The 19,772-nt window shown below is 41.2% G+C and overlaps 1 protein-coding gene across 1 annotated transcript; it reads right to left on the bottom strand.

Annotated features, from left to right (window-relative positions):
* Nucleotides 1-611: 611 nt before the first annotated feature.
* Nucleotides 612-18,619, bottom strand: SLC18B1 (solute carrier family 18 member B1). Its single transcript, XM_055713409.1, has 14 exons — nucleotides 18,465-18,619; nucleotides 17,828-17,967; nucleotides 16,625-16,720; nucleotides 14,867-14,940; nucleotides 13,947-14,094; nucleotides 10,971-11,127; nucleotides 9,332-9,468; nucleotides 7,585-7,686; nucleotides 6,508-6,599; nucleotides 5,215-5,310; nucleotides 4,335-4,409; nucleotides 2,803-2,896; nucleotides 2,659-2,705; nucleotides 612-1,165 (listed from the first exon to the last, which is right to left on the bottom strand). Exons 1-14 carry the CDS (start codon nucleotides 18,508-18,510, stop codon nucleotides 1,093-1,095), a joined length of 1,377 nt encoding a protein of 458 aa, XP_055569384.1. The 5' UTR covers nucleotides 18,511-18,619; the 3' UTR covers nucleotides 612-1,092.
* Nucleotides 18,620-19,772: the final 1,153 nt, after the last annotated feature.

Here is a 19,772-nt window from a genome sequence, read left to right as displayed (position 1 = left end):
GAGCAGCTCTTGCTAGAGCCCTTTTTGGGAGAGAAAGAAAGAAGTACTTGTCATGTAAACTCCAGTAGCTATTCACAAGAGAAAATTATTGGAAATTGCTAAGACTAGACCATTTCTCTCATTTAGGGGAAAATGGATCCCACAGAGAACCCCTTCTAGGACCCAGTTCTGGCCTCAAGGACAAATGAAAAGACTTCTGCCACGGCCAAGGCTGAGAAGTGTGCCAGTCATACCCTTACCTCACTTCCCAATGTGTTTTACTGCTGAGCATCCAGAGGAGATGAGGAGATCATTTTTTCCCCATTGTTGGAAAAGAGTAGCCCCTCATTTTATAGATTTACTGCTGCAGAGGCAATCAGTTACAAACATTCCAGCTGGCATTTATGAGTAAAACAGATCTCATACATACCAAGCCGAGTCTTCATATATAATACAAACATACATACACATGATGCAAAGTCTCCTCCAGGACCAAAGGTCAGTTAATTCTGTATAGAGATGCTAACTTTTCGTTACTTTTGCCTTCTGTTTTCAGCCACTTTCGAGATAATACAAGTGCTGGTAGACACAAAGTCTTTTAGACTCTTGTTGTCTAAGAAAAATCACAAAACTTAGGAAAAAAGTTGCTTTATTGAAAACAATATTGTGCTTAATGCTTTGTAATTTCAAATTCTGTTTCAACATTTTATGTTATCAGTTTAAGTATTACAAGATACTGAACTTTCTTTAAAAAAATACAGAAAATCATGGTAGCAAAATAGTAGCTTTACCCAAGAATAATGCACAGCAGGCTCAAGTATAGAAACAAGACATTTGAAAACGTATCTCTTCACGTACAGTGGTGCACTGTATATGGAACACAATTAAACAGGCTGACATCTGAGGGTTACTCATCACTTCGGCCAATCCACGGAGGACTTCCAAAAGAAAGACAGTCAGTGTTTAGTGTTTCAAAACAGTAATGCAGCTACAACTAAACCACAACTGGTTGTTCATTAAGGGATCACGTACCCCAGCTCCAGAATAATGAAACACTCATCTCAACACTAGGTTAAACCACAATAGTAAACAGAGAATTGAAAGTATATCTGGCTATGTTTCACTGCCCATCAGATGAGTTCTTTCTTCATTATTACCAGCAGGATTTTGCAGGCTGGAACTGGAACTGTTTGCACAAGGAAAAGAACAGGAGGGAAGAAACAGGTTTAATATTCTCCAGATACTTCTATGCAATATCAACGTTACAGCAAAAAAGCCACACATTACATTGAAATAGCTACATGGATCACTGGATTTGGTTCCCCACTATTGTGCAGAACCATGTACTATTGCTTTTATGGCTATCTTTTCACAGAATGGTTTGGGTTGGAAGGCACCTTTAGAAGACATCTAGTCCAACCTCCCCTGCAATAATTGGGGACATCTTCAACTAGATCAGGTTGCTCAAAACCCCATTCCACCTGACCTTAAATGTTTCCAGGGACGGGGTTATCTACCACCTCTCTGAGAAACTTGTTCCAGTGTTTCACCACTCTCATAAAAAATTTCTTCCTCATGTCTAGTATGAATCTATCCTCTCTTAGTTTTAAAACCATTACTCCTTGTCCTATCACAACAGGCCCTACTAAAAAGTCTGTCCCCATCTTTCTTATAGGACCTCTTCAAGTACTGAAAGGCTGCAATAAGGTCTTCCTGGAGCCTTCTATTCTCCGGGCTAAACAATCCCAACTCTCAGCCTCTCCTCGTAGAAGAGGTGCTCCATCCCTCTGATCTAGTTCTCCTCTAGACTCTCTCCAACAGGTCCATGTCTTTCCTGTGCTGAGGGTCCCAGAGCTGGATGCAGCACTCCAGGTAGGATCTCACCAGAGCAGAGGGCCAGAATCACCTCCCCTGACCCTGCTGGCCATGCTTCTTTTGATGCGGCCCAGGATATGTTTGGCCTTCTGGGCTGTCAGTGCACCTTGCTGGTTCATGTCCAGCTTTTCATCCACTGGTACCTTCCAGGTTATTCTCAGCAGGGCTGCTCTCAATCCATTCATCCCTCAGCCTCTATTGATACTGGGGGTTTCCCTGACCCAGGTGCAGGACCTTGCACTTGGCCTTGTTGAACCTCAGGAGGTTCACACAGGCCCACTTCTTCAGCTTGTCGAGGTCCCTCTGAATGGTACCCTGTCCCTCAGGCACGTCAATTACCACCACTCAGCTTGGTGTCGCCTGCAAATCTGATGAGGATACACTCAATCCTACTGTTGTTGGTGGTGAAGGTATTAAACAGTACCGGTCCCAATACTGACCCCTGAGGGACACCACTCATCAGTGATCTCCACCCAGAGACACTGAGCCATTGACCACTACTCTCTGGACGCAACCATCCAACCACTTCAAGATCACAGACACCCTCCTAGAGGAACCATCAGTGGAGTTTGCTCGTCAATGCTACAGTCCTGTTGCTTGTGTAGAACAGGCATTGCCTGGTTTAGGTCTCTGTTCAGGTCAGTAGGGATTTAGGAAAGGATACAGACAAAGTATTTAAGCAGTGTTTTTAATGCTCATCTTGTCAATTATCAGATTGGTAGAGAGTAAAAACTGGAAGCACAGCTTTCAAAGGCTTGCTTCATATGGCTACAAGCAAAGTAAAGAATAAATATCTCAGCATACCTGCTTCTTGTTGCCTCAGTGATATAGAATATTCCAGTTGCAAGACCCTTTGAGGAAACAGTCAGTTACAATTGTAATAATAACCTTATGCAATAGCTCATAATTGCAATAGATATAAAAAGCAAAAAATGTGTAATTACTTACACTTAACAGTGCCCATCCTCCTTGGATGGCTGAGGCCCATTCAAAACCCAGCTTCTCATTTAGAAATCCTCCCAAAGTAGGACCTGCAAATGCCCTGCCACAAATCAAAATGAGGTATTGGTATCCCAAACAGAAAGGATAACACATTCTCAGAGAACTTTTTTATGGCATTTTGTGGCCTCCCACCATTGATTCTCTCTCCTTTGTCAACAAAAAGATTGTCTTCTACAGACCTAACTTTCCTATAATCCACAATAAGTATTAATGCTTTGTTTGCCATGGCCCCAACAAACCTGTTTAGTTACCTCCTCAGCTGGAAATAGGATCCACATCAGAAAGCTGAATGCACTCTCTTCTGTATCTGGAACACCTTAGAGGCCCCATTACGAACCATGTTCTAACAGGGCATCTACACCAATCAATTCTATCATAAAAGAAATTTAAACTCCCATCCCTTCCCTCAAAATGTAAACCTTCCAAACTTCAAGACAAAAGACTGATGGATATAGACAGGTGGGGAGACACACTGTGACAGACGCAGTCACTGCAAGGTTGAGCTGTGTGTAACTGCCCTGCACCTTCATGCCTGTCTGAAGAATGCCATGAAAGGTTATGCAGCTGCTGTCACTTTATGAATGGTCTTACACGATACAGTCTCTTGCTATAGAAAGGGACAAAACTCTGTAAAACTCGAGAGACTTCCTGGAAGCAAGTCACATAAAGCCAAGCTTGGTAACAGCATAAAGCTGCGCTTTGGTAACTTTATACTACTTAGATCTGTACTGAACCCTATGCCAAATGAACAGGGCAGCTAGAACTTCAGTTAGCTTGGAAAAAATGATGCAAGTTTGTACCACTGAAACTCGCCTGCAGCCACAGAGGACTACAAGGCCAAATAAAAAAAAATCCTGAAAGTGGCTGTCAACAGGGGGACTGTCACTTCCCACTGAGTGACAACTCTGAAGAGTCACTCAGCCAGTAGCACCTTCCACTCATTTCTGTGATGACCACTGGGTAAAACACACAGATGCACAAACACAGACTTTAAATAATGGCTGAAAGAGAAAAGGAGATTCTACCTTATGCTATTCCAGACACAAGGAGGAAATGTGGAAAATGAAAAAGGAAGAACAGAATTAGTCGGGAGCAGATACCTTCTAGCCCATCCCATGTGGATGGACTTAGCTTAGTAAAAAATTAATAGTCCACCTCTCCCTGTATTAAGCATTAAATACTTCAGTGACAACAAAAATGACCACACAGAAGTGCAAGCTAACATCCACTTAATCACTGAAGTGTTTTGATATGCAGGGCAATACATTTCAGGGAAGATAAGTTCAGAGTCCATTTCCTTTGTTGGGTAAAAAGCTTTGTTTTAATATGTCCACCAGGCATCTGTTTAGCAAGAACCTTTTGAATCAAGGTCAACACAATGACTGCAGTGCAAGACTTCTGGTTGTAACGCATCAGGCTTTCATGTGACAGTAGCATAAAACAACCAAATGCTTACAAAAAGGTGACTGTGTACCTACCCAAGGGACCACATGGCATTGAAAAGCCCAGACACCAGTCCCAGCACACTCAGACCTTCTTCAAATCCATTCTCACTGCAGAAAGACAGACCAGTTAGAGTAGTACATTATTGTGTCTCAGTCTATAGCCTTCCCTTATATAGTTTTTTCCCTCCTTTTAATTTACATACAACATAAATAGTTAACAAGCAAAAGTTTACAGTGGAATCATATCTGTTTACCCAGTACTTTCTTCTTTGCTGCCTCTCTGGAGGACTGCAGTGCCACTACTCATCTCTGATGTCTTTCAAGTAAGACTCCTAACATCACACCATCACTTAATCCCCATGTTTCATATGGCAAGTGTAAAACAGTGACGGGTGACTTAAGACAGAAAGACCTTGTTCCAAAAGGAACATATTAACTAGAGTAAACCAAGACCCTTCTAGGTCGTTACTGCCAAGCCACATCACAGGCTGTGCACTCTAAGCAAGTATGACTCCTGTAGGTGCAGCTACTAAAGACAATGCAGTGACAATGCAGTCTGAAAATCCAGTGAAAACTGTTATTAATTGTCCTCAGAAGCTGAAATAAATCCTATGTATATGAAACCACGCGCAGGTCACCCCATGCTATGAGACCCAAAGTCTGATGGACTTCAGTGTGTTCACAGTACTGAGGTACACATTTAGAAAATTACATTTGGAGTATAATGACCGGGGTTCTCAGTCAAAAAACAACTAAGACAAAAGAGTAGTGGAAGCATTTAAATGTTACTGCTTTTGCCTCAAAAACGGCGGTAATAGCCATGCCAAAATTCTACTTCATATCCACCCCTGAAAATTAGTTGCAGTTTCCTACTGTCGGTAACATGAAAGACCTGTTGGACCCAGTTACTTACTATGCACAGTGCAGTATCTCTGGAAACACTGGAATAGCGCTCATGCCAAGGGAAAAGCCAATCAAAACCAGCACTAGCACAAACATCCACAGCTGACTGAAAAAAAAAGAGGCATTTAAAAGAAGTTAGCTGCTGAAGACTCTTTTCAAGTAAGGACCCCATCTGACTGAAGGCTGTTGTATCAGCTCTCCGTGACTGACCAGAAAACTAGGTTTCTTAAAGCCAAAAAGAATTCTAATTTAACTGAAAGCTATGACTTGAAAAATACAATTCTATGCTTAAAAAAAGACTTTGTAAAATAATTTGAAAATCGTGTGCTCAAATTATTTCCTTATCACATGCAGTTAATTTTAAGAGGAGCACAGAGAGAAGAGGTAGACAGATGAGCTTAACTCGGCAATACCTATGTCCAAGCTCCAGGCTTGGTTTGTTGCACAAGTGAAGGATTTTGCACCTAAAATTGTGTAGCCTAATATATTATAATGAAACAGACTTAGTTAAAGAAAATAATGATGAAGATTTTACTGATTTCTTTTTCTCACCAGCTCTAACATATTACCTCACCAGTTTCAAATGTATGATCTTCTTTAAAAATTAGAAGTCTAGGAGGAAGTCGAATAATTCTGCACATTAGCAAGCCTATCATCATCTTTAACAGAGTACATAACCTAAGATAAAAGGACTGTATAGCTGTTTTGAAAACATACTAGAGTGGTTTGCTCTGAATTAACTTGAGAGATATGGTAATGCAGTGTTCAGGTGCAACAGACGTTGTCTTTACTTAGCTAGCTGAAAACAAAGCATTAATAATCATAATGCGTAATTCATGCATAATCCGGCATTTTCCTCAGTAAGCTATATACAAAGAGAGGAAAAATCAATACTGCTGCACAGCCATGCAAATAAAACCCAGAGTTAAGAAATACTGATGAAATAGAGAAAATTGAAAAATAAGGCCAAAAAAAGAACTTTGTTTTGCTGCACTAGAAATGCTACAGAATTGAGAAGAAACAAAAATAAAAAGCAGCGCTCTTCCCACCACTCACATTAATGTGAGCAAACACAGTAACAGTAAAAAGCAAAGGAAAAGGATCTGTTTTACAAAGCTGTAAAATTTCCATTTTCAGACGCTTCCACTGCTTTACATTTGTATTCACATGTTAGAAGTTAAAAAATTCTGTTTCATGGTCAGAGGTGCTAATTATAGATCTGTGAATATACATGATATGGTCATGACAGCTATCACAAAAAAATCACATAAGGGGACAGGCTGAAGAAGCGGCAGTTCTGTACCTTTCAATGTGCAGTATAGGAGCAGGTCCTAACATGAAAAAGCACAGTGCTGTCATTAAACCCCCAGATACCAGCAGCCACTTCCTGAGGTACTGTGAATGAAAAGGAAGAGGTATGTATTTTAAAGACATGAATTTATAATGTAACTATTTTGCCTTTCCTAATACCGCTCTTCTAAATCTTCATCTCCTGAAAAGTACAACTCCCGTAGAGACCATCATTACTCACAAACTGGGAATTCACAATTTCTCTGCCAGTTCTGAACACCATCAAGAAATACTGAATTCATGTTTCCTTACCACCAGTGCAATCACTGGCAGCAGCGGCTTAATACAGTGATTTCTTTAGGATACTGAGTAATGGTGCTTCCCTATTAACAACGTATTTTAGGTCTTACTCTTCCTTAGTATAAGAAATATCATGTAGCATTGCATATAATTCTCATGTACAAAGGCCATTGTTAGTCTGTGTCAGGAAAAAACTGTCAGAAAAATGGCACTGTCCTTCACACACAGCATTCAAAGTGTAGGTTTCCTTGATCAATTAATTAGTGGTGGCTGTCAACCAGGCCATTTGAAGTGTATTACTGTTAAAGTCTCTCTGAGGTGCATTTAAGAGCTAAAGAACCACAGCCAGTGTGCTGTTCTAATTTGGATATTACATTTTTAAAGAAACAAAGTCAATACATCTAACTAGAACATCTTTACTCCTCTTCTCAAAAGCTGATAACGTTAGATGTGGTCAATAGCACGTGTAACTGGGATGTATTTTCCCACTCTGTATTCCATATTGGCTGGAAATAGCTTGGGCTTAGTCCACTGGAAAAGCTCAACACATTTCAACTACATGACACTTGTCCAATATCCTTTACTATTTTGGACATTCTTGTATTACCTGGACCTTGCAAAAAGAGACCTTCAAGTTGACAGTGTTCGGTGTATGTGCAAGGACCTGAAAGACAGATCTCCTTACAGTACCAGGCCTATATCCACCACTTCAATATGGGAAGTTGTCCAGTTTTAACCAAATGCACAGACTGCTTTACTAACCCTGTACAAACAGTAGGGTAGTACTCACTGGCAGTTTGTCACTTAGGAGTCCAAGGAGGGGAGAAGACAGGGAGTACGAGAGTGCTAAACCAAGGAATACCAAGCCCACATAACCAGCTGGGAGTTTGAACTATGGAAAGACAGACAACAAAAAACAAAACATCAAACCATATATGCTATGTCCGTTAAAGGACAATCCAAGAATCATATTTTAGGTCAAAATACTGAAATACATGATTTTAAGTATTTTACTTATACCATACAGAGGCTATTTAAGTATTCATCAGCAGAACTCCAGTTTACTTCCACTTCTAAGCATGGAGTGAAAACTCTGGGCACAACTGTACTCAGATAAAGCCTAAATAATCTCAGGTGGAAACACTATGGGATGTCCCTACACCAGCACACTGGATTCTACCATTAGTATCTGGCACATTTGAAACAGATACTTCAGACACTGAAATTTAGATGGATTTAGTCTTTACCTCTCCAATCTTCAATTTTATTTCCATTTAAAAAAGCATAAATACTGTAGTCATCCACTGCTAATCAGTGGATCTTAAAAGTAAGTAGTGCCACAAAACACAATGCTAGCTTTTCAACAAAAGGAGGATTTTTATGAGAATGAATAAGAGGCTTTTTGCAGATAACCTGAGGTCTACATTTTCCTAAGGCAGAGTCAAATTTCTGTATTGAAACAAAACGTGTAATGAACCAAAAGCATACCAGTTTCTCAAATGAGTGCCTTAACTATCAGGCAGAAGGTATTCCAAGATGTTCCATGTGGCACGGACTACATAAATATTCACTATTTCCTTGCCATATGCCATACACTGCCTAGAAGGCTACAGCCCTTCAACAGCAAGTATCTGTTAGCACAGAGCAGAGGGAAAGCAGAAGAGCCACCTAAGTGCACAATATTCTACAGTGGGATAATTACAGATCCCTCCTGGGTGACGGAAGGTGTGCGTTCACACCTCCAATGATGGAAGACATCAGCACTAAGCCTCCTTCACCCTGGATGAGTGCTTTAAGTATTGGACTAAACAGACAAAAAGTAGGAGCACAACCACCTGTGAAATGCTATTCCCTGGAAAAACAATTAATAAACAAACGACTCAAAAAGCATTGCTTAATTACACACAGTTATAGAATCTTAATCTGTTTACTTCAAAATCATTACCTTAAACACCATGGGGAAAATAAAATTAGGTAGGAAACAAATCAATAAATATTAAAATATGTAAAAAATAAATAAATGAAATGGCATTTGCCTTTTTAATGAGTGAAGAAGTCAGTTAAATTAAAACTACTAAATTTAAACTACATTTTGGCATTGTTGTAGGAGAACGCGGAGCTGTGACATCACGTCCATGAAAACAATGTCCGTATCAAGAGATACAACGCTGTCAGTGACTGTTGCAGTTTTACAGAATTTGCTTTCAGAAAGGAGGAAAGAGTCCCTTGTTCACAAAACCAGCTGCCATGCCCTGTGTGGAGAAGGTACTCTGCAGCTGAAAGCCAATTAAGTGGAAAAAGCGTATTTTTAAAGGCCTTACATTTCCTCAAAGTTACTGAGACCCAGTGACAACAGATGGTGTCTATGGAAACCGTAGTTTGTCAGTACTGTGAAAAAAATGTCATTTGGAAACCAGTTAATGAAAGTGGTGTAATTGGATAAGGCTTAATTTTGTTTAGGATATTTAAACCACATTTATAACCAGTTATTTACTATTTAGCAGGTAAAGACTTCCCTGCGTGTTAACAGGACTTACCTTTTTTAGGATAAATAGAGACATCGTGGGATCCAAAAAGCCCAAGCATGCACTTAGAGAAAATATAATAAGACAGAGCAGTAAGACTTTCGGCAGAAGAATGAGTTTCCAAAAGGAGTCCTTGCTAGGGACTGAATCTGTTTTAAGAGAAGGGGGGCAGGGGGGAAGTGCATTATTTTCAGCAGCATAAGCTCATGATTGAAATTCTGCTTTAGAAATCACTATTATTTGCTTTTTCTAGTCCAATTACTCTTGTTATTGAACAAATGAAAGTCAATAGTAGACTATTATGCACTATATTATTTTTGTTAAAAAAACCCAAATTTGATAGGTGAATAAAAGAAGAAAAGTACACAATTTAGATTACAACATTGCAAATCCCCAACCTGAAAGAAACAAAAGTATGTACTATTCCAATTATGTGAAAAAACAGTTATTTCTCCACTAGCCTTTATACAATGAAAATCTCATGGATCTGTCTCAACTTAAAACATGCACACACGCATGAACTGCTCATATCCAGAGAAGCATGTTTTGGAAGTAAAATAAAAAGATCACTATTTATCAGTTGAGATCTGTCTGAATTTTTAAGCAACTAGTCATTCAGGTTTCCTACACATTCAATTTGTACTCCAGACAGGAAGCTTCTTTCAGGTGTCATGGTTAGGTGTCATTTCCAAGTCAGGCTCCCCTCCTGATGCTGTTGGTACCTTAACAGTAGAATGTGGTCTCAAAGTATACATAGAACTAAAAGTTCATTCATTAGCATCCACCAGCTCAGAGCTAATATTTATTCAATGTAGTCTCTAAATCGGCTAGGAACATCATGACTCCAGACAATTTCAAAGCTTGGGGAGGTGGAGGGGAAGCCAGCAGTAGCAGCACATGGTTAACCACTGGAAGTTTCTTCTAAAAGCTACTATATATGATGTTACTCTCCAAGGGTTTCATATTTAAGAGGAAAAAAGGTTTTTGAAAATAAGTTACTAGGGTTTTTTTCTAGAAAAGACTAACAGAACTGTAACCTTGCAAATATCTTGTGTGAAGATTTATCTTTACGCTAGCTTTCCCTCCAAGCAGGTCCATCTAAAATTTAATCAAATTTATTTGACCGCCAGTACTTCAGTTAAACCCCTCATTTATTAACTTTAATGCTGTTTCCTCTTAATCAGAACCTGCATTATTCAGTACAAAAAACCCCAACCACCTTTTGTTCTCTCTGTAATTCTGTTTTATCCTTCAGATATGTCAAGTTCTCTTGTTTTAGGCAAAACCTATCTCCAGCTTTTTTTCAACTAGCTGCAATGACAAACTGATACTAAGCAGACACAACTGATCCCTTTATAAGCCCTGAAGCTAACAAGACAAAAGAAAACAAAAATATATCTCAGTTCAATTCCACACAGAGTTCTTAGTATTTGCAGAGATGGGCATGAGGTGTTGGATTCATTCCAGGCCATCTGCACACATTAATTTAGAGTAACATTAAAACATGGGACTGATCAAGATCACAAGTTAATTCAGCTGGAGCTTTGCCCTCCAAGTTGGACCAGACTCCAGAAGCTGGTATTTTTTTAAAGGACAGTTAAATATATGCGAAATTAAGGTGACTTAAGGAGACAGGAGGAAGGATGCTTACCGTATTTTGATAATATGCACATATTCACAGGCACCAAGACCAACACTACGCATCCCAGTGTAATGAAAGGAACCTCGTAACCAAACGATTGATACAAAAAGCCACCTAAAGGCGGACCCAGCACCAGTCCAAGTCCTGTAAAAATTTCAAGGCTGCCCTAAAGGATTAAAAAGAAAATGAAAAGATAAAGAGCTGGGAAACTCCAACATAACAATAAAAAGCAAGCCATTTACTGAGGTGCAGCACAGCATAGGCCAGTGAAAAGAAAAAAGGCACTGCATCACTACAGGGGATAACTGCCGGTAGTGACCTTCACAAAGTGGGATAGCAAAAGGAATTTCAGTTGCCTGCATGAACAACCATCACTTCTTTTGCTTCGCTTCAGGCAACCACCTGTACTGCAGTGTTAGCCACTCTGCTGTCACCTAACAGATCTCAGTCCTAAGGGAAGACATGCTAGGAAAGTATTTGTTGGACAACTCAAGCTGAAGTGATCATCTCTGCCACCTGCTGTCACACTTTAGCCTGAGGGGGAGGACCCAAACAAGCCTGCCTGGATGGGTCATCATCGCATGCGAAGAGCTGCATGTGCCAAGTTAAAGCTTTCTCTCTATAACTGACAAATGGTAGGGAATGACAGGGAAATTGCAACGAGAATAACTCAGATTACTTTGGCTATAATTTAATAATTATATCAATTTAATAAATTTAAACACTTAAATCTTGTGTTACAACACTATAATCACCACTGTTAACATCTGCCCCAACACTTGATTAATCAACACTCAAACCAGCACTAACAGCTGATGGTAATAATTGCTTACAATTAACATTTTGCTAACTTCTGGGACGCAGATATAGTATAGGGATTCATTCCCATCTTTAGTTTTACTGATACAAGTCACAGTGGCTAAGTGGCCCAAAAGCAGGTACAGTCAGCAATAGCCAAGTTCTTCACTCTAGGTCAGCCCAGGGTCACAGCCTTTCCTTTCCTAGGAAGGGAAATAACTAGTAGTAAGATATGACTAGCAAGTCTTCAAAATTTCTGGATAGATTTGAGACATTTTGGTAAACTTCAGCACATGGAACGCCCATGAGTTAACCGCATCCAAATAATGCTTTTACTTGTGTTGCTCATCAAACATACATTAAAAATATTTATGATTGGTGAGACTTCAATTCAAATCAGGCTGTACACCATTTAGCCCTTCTAAGTTAATGAACTATTGGGGGGCAGGGGGAGGCTGCGTCATTGCATTATTACAGATCGAGAAGAACAAGGCAAACCTGATACTGTAAGAAAAGTAATATCGCTTGTGTTCTGAAGTCCATACCTCCTCCAACAGCGGGATGGATCATGTTGACAAATGCTGAATTCCCCTCTCCAACAAGGCTGATTATGTCTACATTTAATAACTTCCCCATACATTCTCTAGGGTACCCAATGGGTAAAAGGTGGGCCAAAAACTGGTACCAAAAGGGTAAGGAGAGGGAAAGTGCTTTTCAGTATCTAGCACTATTAAGATGGGCAATGGAAAGCAAGGCTAAAAACACCTCTTCCATTCCTTCAGGTCATATGATTTTACCCTAAGATGCACCTTGCTTCCACTAATCAGCTCTGTCTTCTGCCTCCTGCCTCTGCAGCCACCATGAGCAGAGCTCACAGTAACAAGAACTCTCCATCATGTCTATTTAAGGACAGTAAGTCTACATGAATGAATTTGAAGAGGGTTTACTCGCATGCAGAACAAGATATTAGTATAAAATATAGCAAACAGATCAACATTTAAAAGAGATCTGTCTTCTGATAGACCCTTTCTAGATTTTAAACATAGGTAGCTGCCAAACCATAGCAGTGTAGCATTTCTGATGGTGGTCTTGAGGTGATCTTCATTATCACATACCATTTTCAGCTATGCATCGTGTTTATTGTGCTGCCACCACAGAATTTCATTTATTTTAAAGTCTGATTATAAGACAGATAACTAAGTCCCTTTAAGTCAGAATTACTTGATGGACTGATATAAATTACATCTTTAAATTTACAAACAGGAAACTTTAACTTTATTGACTGAATAAATCCAAAACACCCTTACAATATGTAACCTGCTTTCCAAAGAAACTGCCAGCTCCTCACTGTTCATACAATTTACTAGTTTTTGCTAGTTATGAGGTCATATTCTTATAGACATTTATTTATTTATACAGTAACTATACAGCTTAACAACAATATTAATAAAAGCATCGACCTTTCTGATTTTATTAAATGTTCTGAAGGGCGTTCTAACATTTGTTCACTCATTAAAATTTAAACCAGTTATTTCTGTCAGTCTGTATTTGAATTGAAACTATAATTTATTGAAAAAGAGAAACAGAAAGCAGCATTTTATTAAATACAAAACTTTTTTCCCTGGCACCACAAAAACTGACTAAATAAGGATATCTCCGGCTGAAATTAATCATTGATGACCAGAAACAGTGCCCTCCAGATTTCCAGTTCTAGCTCTCCTCTATGTCTCCTCTATGTATTTCTCATAGAGAAATACATCACTTTTATCAATAGATTAAAAAAATGAAATCAAAATTGTTTCCAGTTTTGCATCTTTCAGTCATTTAAATCAATACTATTTGAATGAATTAATCAAATTTCTTGAATATATCCACATTGATTCTTAAAATCCATGTAGAAGTAGTCACTAAAAGCTGTATTAGTGTTTTGATAGTCTGATTTCAATTGAAGAGATAACTACTGCCGTCAATGGTCAGCTGTCTTCAAAACATAGGCAACTAATACACACTGCTTGCTTTATACTTCTAAATTTGTTCTAGGATTGTGATTCTAGACTACAAACATTACATCACAATTTCAAATACGCCTGCGCGAGACAGCAGGTTTTCTCCTCCCAGTTTTAGGCTGCCTACTGGCAATTTATCGTTTTGCGGGTATTCAGCTTTAACACAGGTTTTTGCACTTACCAGGACAGTAGCTATATTATTGGGAAATGCTTTTGCAAGGATTGAAAATGATGCTGTCATTGCTGCTGCAAAACCTACTGCGTCCATAGCTCTTACTAAAAAGCACAAACCAATGAATATAGGTCCACTTGGCACCTTGTCCAGCATTCTGAAAAAAAAGAATCATGCTCAGTAAATGGAGATCTCTCAAGATGCAACAAGTCATCTATTAAAGGCCCTGGAGCATCACCTCTTACTCATTAAAGGACACAGTTACAAGACACTCTATGCTTTCTATTGCCACATCTTTTTGAATCTTACCAGTGAAGTCACTCAAACTTTACCAAAATATTTCTGGCAGCTTTCTCCTTTTCCCCTTTCTTTGGTGGTGAAAAAAGTATGAAAAACCTAACCTGTAAAAAACTCCAGTGCCATCTTCTGTGCTATTTCATAGCTTTCCCAAGCAATTGTGCAAGGAGACAGATGCAATGAGTTACAACTACCTATTAAGAGCTTCCTTCACTGTTAATAAAACTTTTATTTTGCTAAGATTAGTGTCTTGGCCTCTCTGTCTGCCAGGCAAAGCTTCTCATTTGCACTCAATATTTTTAAGAAAAGAATAATTAAAACATCATGCATAAATAGTTCCCTTATTGCTGCACTTAGACAGACTTGCTGTTCATGAACTATAGTAGTTACTTTAATACATAGAACCTTCCTCCTTTGCTCTCAAAGTAATAAACAGGCTTTGAAACCTTCTGAAAGGCAGAAGTGTTTGTTCTGCTTTACAAAGGATAGATAAAAAAGATGCAAAAAGTTAGGTAACCTAACCAACACCCAGAAGATGCCCAAGAGTTTCCAGTTTTGTTTTGTGTCCACCTTTGCACATGAATGAAAACGATAAGACGACATATGCAACAAACCCAACAAAAACTACTCACCCAAACAGAATGGTCACACATCCTGAAACAAACATCCCTGCCACAAACATGAATTTTGCTCCAATATGTGTAAGCTGTAAATTAAACACCATTTTTACATGTCATTATTTCAAGTCTAGATCAAAAATCTTTCAAAGTAAGTTACTGTTAAGAAATCAAAACGTTATGGGCAGTTCATAGCATATGTAACTAAAAGATCTGGAGACACTGCTCCTGACAGTGTGCCTTCATGCAATACAGAACCTAAAAATATTCTGAACGGTTAAGTGACTTAACCCAGTTCAGTAAGACAATGGTGCAGTTAACTATTTCACAGCAGTGCGCTGCACCTTCTGCAGAGCAGCAGGTTACAGCAGCATTCCTCATTATAAACAAACAGAAAATAATACATTCCCCCTCCAGCACTGTCAGTGATGCCAAGTCAGCAATACCTGTCACATACATGGCTAAGGAGAGTCATTGGAAGCTGATTTTAAAGCAAATTTATCACAACCTTTAATAGCACAAAGGTTTAGCATAGGAAGGACAGTAGCTTCAGGCTTCCCCATTCCTTACCAGGGAAAGGACCCCTCCTTCCTTCATTTCAGACTCCACCACCAGGGTGAAGGACAAGAGGCACTGCCATAAAGCTAACTCAATCCCATAACAAAGTACATCTGAGCTTCCAGTTCCATGCTGTAACTTCCCCTAAGGACAGCAGGTATTTCAGATTCTTTTCTTGTTCAGGCCTGGACAAAGTCCCTGCATTTCAGCCATTATTACTAAAGCCCATATTTTGGCAAGTTCCACTGAAGTCCTCAGGATTTCTGATTGCTGGACTGTCCACCTCTATTGGTGATCACTTCACCTGTCTGCAGTGAGGATGGAGTGCACACCCTCTGCCCTCCAAAGTACTTTGTGAGGGTTGCGACATAGGTAAATGCCGATACAGGCACCGAGATAGAACTTACTGATGGCACTGGTGTGACACCTTTTAAGAGCCACCTCAGCACCAAAGAAAATCATTCACCATGGAGTCAGCAAAGAGACTGCCCAGCCAAAGAAAGAGCAGACCGTGACACTGAAGCAGCCCCAACTCAGGGTATGATCCTGAGCAGCTGTAGCCAAAAATGCATAGACAGCTGTGCTCCAGCATATAAACAAACTGCTATATAATTTATTTGCAATTCCTCCAGCATAAGAAAAATCCTGGATCTGTGGGAAAACTGAAGTCGCAAGAACTAGAGACATTTATGTCATATTGCTGTATAATGAAATATAAGGGGAAACCAAATTAAGCAGCAGAGAGTCATAACAGGAGGAAATGTTAAGGAAAAAAAGACAACATACCATAAACGTAGGAGTGCAGCTAACTGGAAAAAAACCAAAACCAAACCAAAACACATTAAGAACATTGCCAAAGACAAACAGAATATGTAAGTAAGTGCAATAAATAAAATGAGGGGTGGGGGAAAGGAGGTAATAGGTGAATTGATCAGCAGATTACTCTGAAGCAAACAGAACAATTAACCAGAGAAACAAAACATCTGCATGTCTGCCACCCTATGTTACCCTCAAGAACTGTAGAAGAGTAATTTTTAAGTCGTACTGACAAGACGTAGATCAGCTTCAGACTGGCTGGCCAGGCTGCAGTTACTGTAGACACAGGCCTGCAGGACTGTTACTGAAGAGACATCTCTTTTCTCAGCCTTAGAGAACTATTTTCACATACCAACCTGCATCATCACAGAAATAAGTTACAGCTTCTATTCAACTTACATAATTTCCCAAGATTAAAGAAGTCCAGAAATTGACCAAAGCAAAACATCCAAAAATCAGGCCAACAATGGTGTTACTGGCACCTTTTTTTTCTGCCTGTAAAAAAGATCACAGCTATGTAAAGACAGAGGCAAATCTGTGAGATGAGTAACACTCATGTCTTGTACATTTGAATTTTTTTAATTCTCTGTTAGTGCAGTTAGAAAGCAATTTCCTTTCTCAAAGGTATTAGGGGCTCATAAGGTAACAACACAGCAATTTAAAGACACGTTGCACTTCTATTTAAGCTATATGTAATCAAGGGAAAAGCAACATTCATTCCTCAATGAATGGAAACACTGTGCTGTTTGCTGAACTACTGAACAGGTAACCAGACTTTATACAGGTGGCTTCAGCTGGTGTGCAATGGAGCTAACTACAAAGCTTTGATCCCTGCCATGTGAGAGGGCAGTGAACAGAGGTATCCGTTATCTTCACTGTTATCACGCCTCCCTCTAACAAGCACCAGGCAAATTTTCGACTTAAGCAACTGGCAAAGTACACTTACTTAGGTACAAGCAGTATATAGAAATATTCAGAGTAAAAATAATTTTAACATTTCTTTGTTAATACTTGGGAACAACTTGGTCATGAGAGAAATGGACTTCTGCTGCAAAGATGGCATGACCATTTTTTTCACCCTATGTTTAAACATTGTATTCACTCAACATAAGCAGAGATTATTTTTTTTCCCCTCCAGTTGCTAGGTCAGGAAGTTTAAGGCAGTGAACGATGGCCCCGTATGAATTAACAGAGAGGTAGCCACAAATAAAAAGTCCTTGAGTGGCTACACACTGAAATGCAAGTCAGGACATGGACAGAGTTTTAATCTCAGCTCTACTACCAAACTGCTATGCAACACTGGGCAAAAAACTTTCACTTCTCCAAGCATCCATTTCAATTTCTATCCTTTATTATTAGTTTGCTGTCTCCTCCACAGCCGCAGGGAAGATTAAATTAATCCATGGGCAGAAGCCAGGTCACCTTTATATACACTCTAATCTATTTCAGCCAGCATCAGGCTACCACTACGAATTCCGACAAATGAAACATCTAACTCGGAGCTTACAGCCAGCCATAAAGGTCCCATGGTGTTAAAGATCTTTTTAAAAGTTTCAACATGCAAAATACACTAAAGAATAGCTGGCTAAATTGTTTGTTTACCTCTGCAGGGAAAAAGGGTCCAAGGATTGAATAGCATATCATTGAACTGAAGTTTATAGAAGCAGTTGCAACCATTGTAAACAGCTGTTCCCTGGTAAACCTTCTTGATTCCTCGGCAAGTGCTTCTGGCACGTCACGTACTTCAAGTACAAAAGAAAAAGGGGGAAAAAATATACGCTGATAGAGGGAAACACAGTTTGTAGACCGGGTTTGAAAACTACGATCCGCACACAGAAGTTGTACCTCCCGGCTCCGGGGAACTCAGCGCCGCCGTGCCACTCGCTTTCCCCACGCAGGAGCGCAGGCTCCGCCGTACCGGCAGCACCCCCCTCCCCGGGCGGCGCAGCCCGCAGCCGCCCCTCGGCCCCCCGCAGGCACGGGCTGTGGCGGGGCTGCCCCGGCCCCGCGCCCGCCGGCGGCGCGAGCCGCAGCTCTCGGGGCCGCCGCGCTGGGCACGGCGGGGCTCAGCCCGCGCAGGACCGAGCCCGACGCCCGCACGCCGCTCCCTGCCCCAGCGCGGGCTCCCGGCGCTGCGGAGCGGCCCGGCCCGGGCAGGCAGAGCCTGCGGCGCCGCAGCCGCCCCCCGGCCCCGGTCGTGCCGCCGGCGGAGAAACGCGGGGCGCCCCTCGCTTCCCACCTGGGGGCTGCGCGCTCCCCGCGCCGTCCGCCGCCCGGCTGCCCATGGGGAAGGCGCGGAGCGGTGCGGTGCCTCCCCGGAGCCGCGTCTGGCAGCGGCCGCGGGCTCGCAGCGCCCTGGGGCCAACGCCAGCCCCGGCGCCCCGGCCGCCGCCACAGAGCATGCTCGGGCCGCGGGCGCGGCCTGCTGCGCCCCACGCCCCGCCGGGAGCCGGGGGGCAGCCGCCGCGGGGTGCCCGGGCCGCAGCCGGGGGCGCTCGGCGGGTGCCGGTCCGGGCGGGGAAAAACCCTGGGCGCCAGCGGGCGCCGGAAGCACCCTGCGGGCTCCCCGGTCTGGCTCGGGGCAGTCGTGAGGGCTTCCCTGGGACTGGCAGACCAAGCAAAACCGCTGATCACCTACACAGCCCCTAGCGAGTTGCAGGATCCATTAAAATTAACAGAGGAGCTGAACGACAACGTTACCACAAGAATTAACAGCTACAAACTGGCCAGGAGTGATTTCATCCTGGAGATGAGCAAGTGGTGATGGAGTCTGATGAAAGCTTAGAAATAACTAGATTAACTGGATATGGAAAAACTGAGAATAATTAAAACTCTCATTGTATGTACAAAGAGGAGCTTCACAGGATGACTTTGCAAATTAGGCCCTTTGTACTGATAAGGTGGACCTGGGATGCTCTGTGTGCTGGTAAGAAGACACTGGTATGCGAACATCTGTGCCTTGAGATTGGAAAACTGGATCTGTCCTGGCTTTTGGTTTGGAAGAAACTCCAGACATGACTGAGTCTGTGGAAAGAGTGAAGGTGAAAAGTTCAGACTGAGGGAGACTGACTACTAAGCCTTCATCCTCAACGACCCCCGCCAGGAGACAGTGCGCAAGCGCAAATGGGAGGAGACTTAGGTTAATGACTTCTAGGTAGACTAATTATCCTAACCCAACCTATTCTCGGGCATCTATTGAATATGTATTAATGTATACTTTAAATCACACGTGCACAAAGAAGTCAGGGCAGCAGGTGCTTTTGGAATTATCCACCCTGATGCCCACCGATGAATTAGACATACCTGCTTTATAACCTATCCTGAGTTATAAAGTTTAATTCCGCACATCAAATCAACGCATTTTGCATGAATTCTCATCTGGAAGAAAGTGAGGAAGGAGATGAGGAATGAGCTGGGGACCTCTTCCAAATGTAATAAAGGACAGACCACCTGTTGCTTGAAAGGAAAACCCAGTCATTACTTCTTCAAAAGCACTATTTTAACTAGGCCATCAGTATTCCATCTAGTCACAAGTTATAGTATTAAG

Source organism: Falco cherrug, chromosome 6 (assembly GCF_023634085.1).
Source record: "Falco cherrug isolate bFalChe1 chromosome 6, bFalChe1.pri, whole genome shotgun sequence".
Classification (NCBI taxonomy): Eukaryota; Metazoa; Chordata; class Aves; order Falconiformes; family Falconidae; genus Falco; species Falco cherrug.
This window is presented reverse-complemented; position numbering and strand designations above follow the sequence as displayed.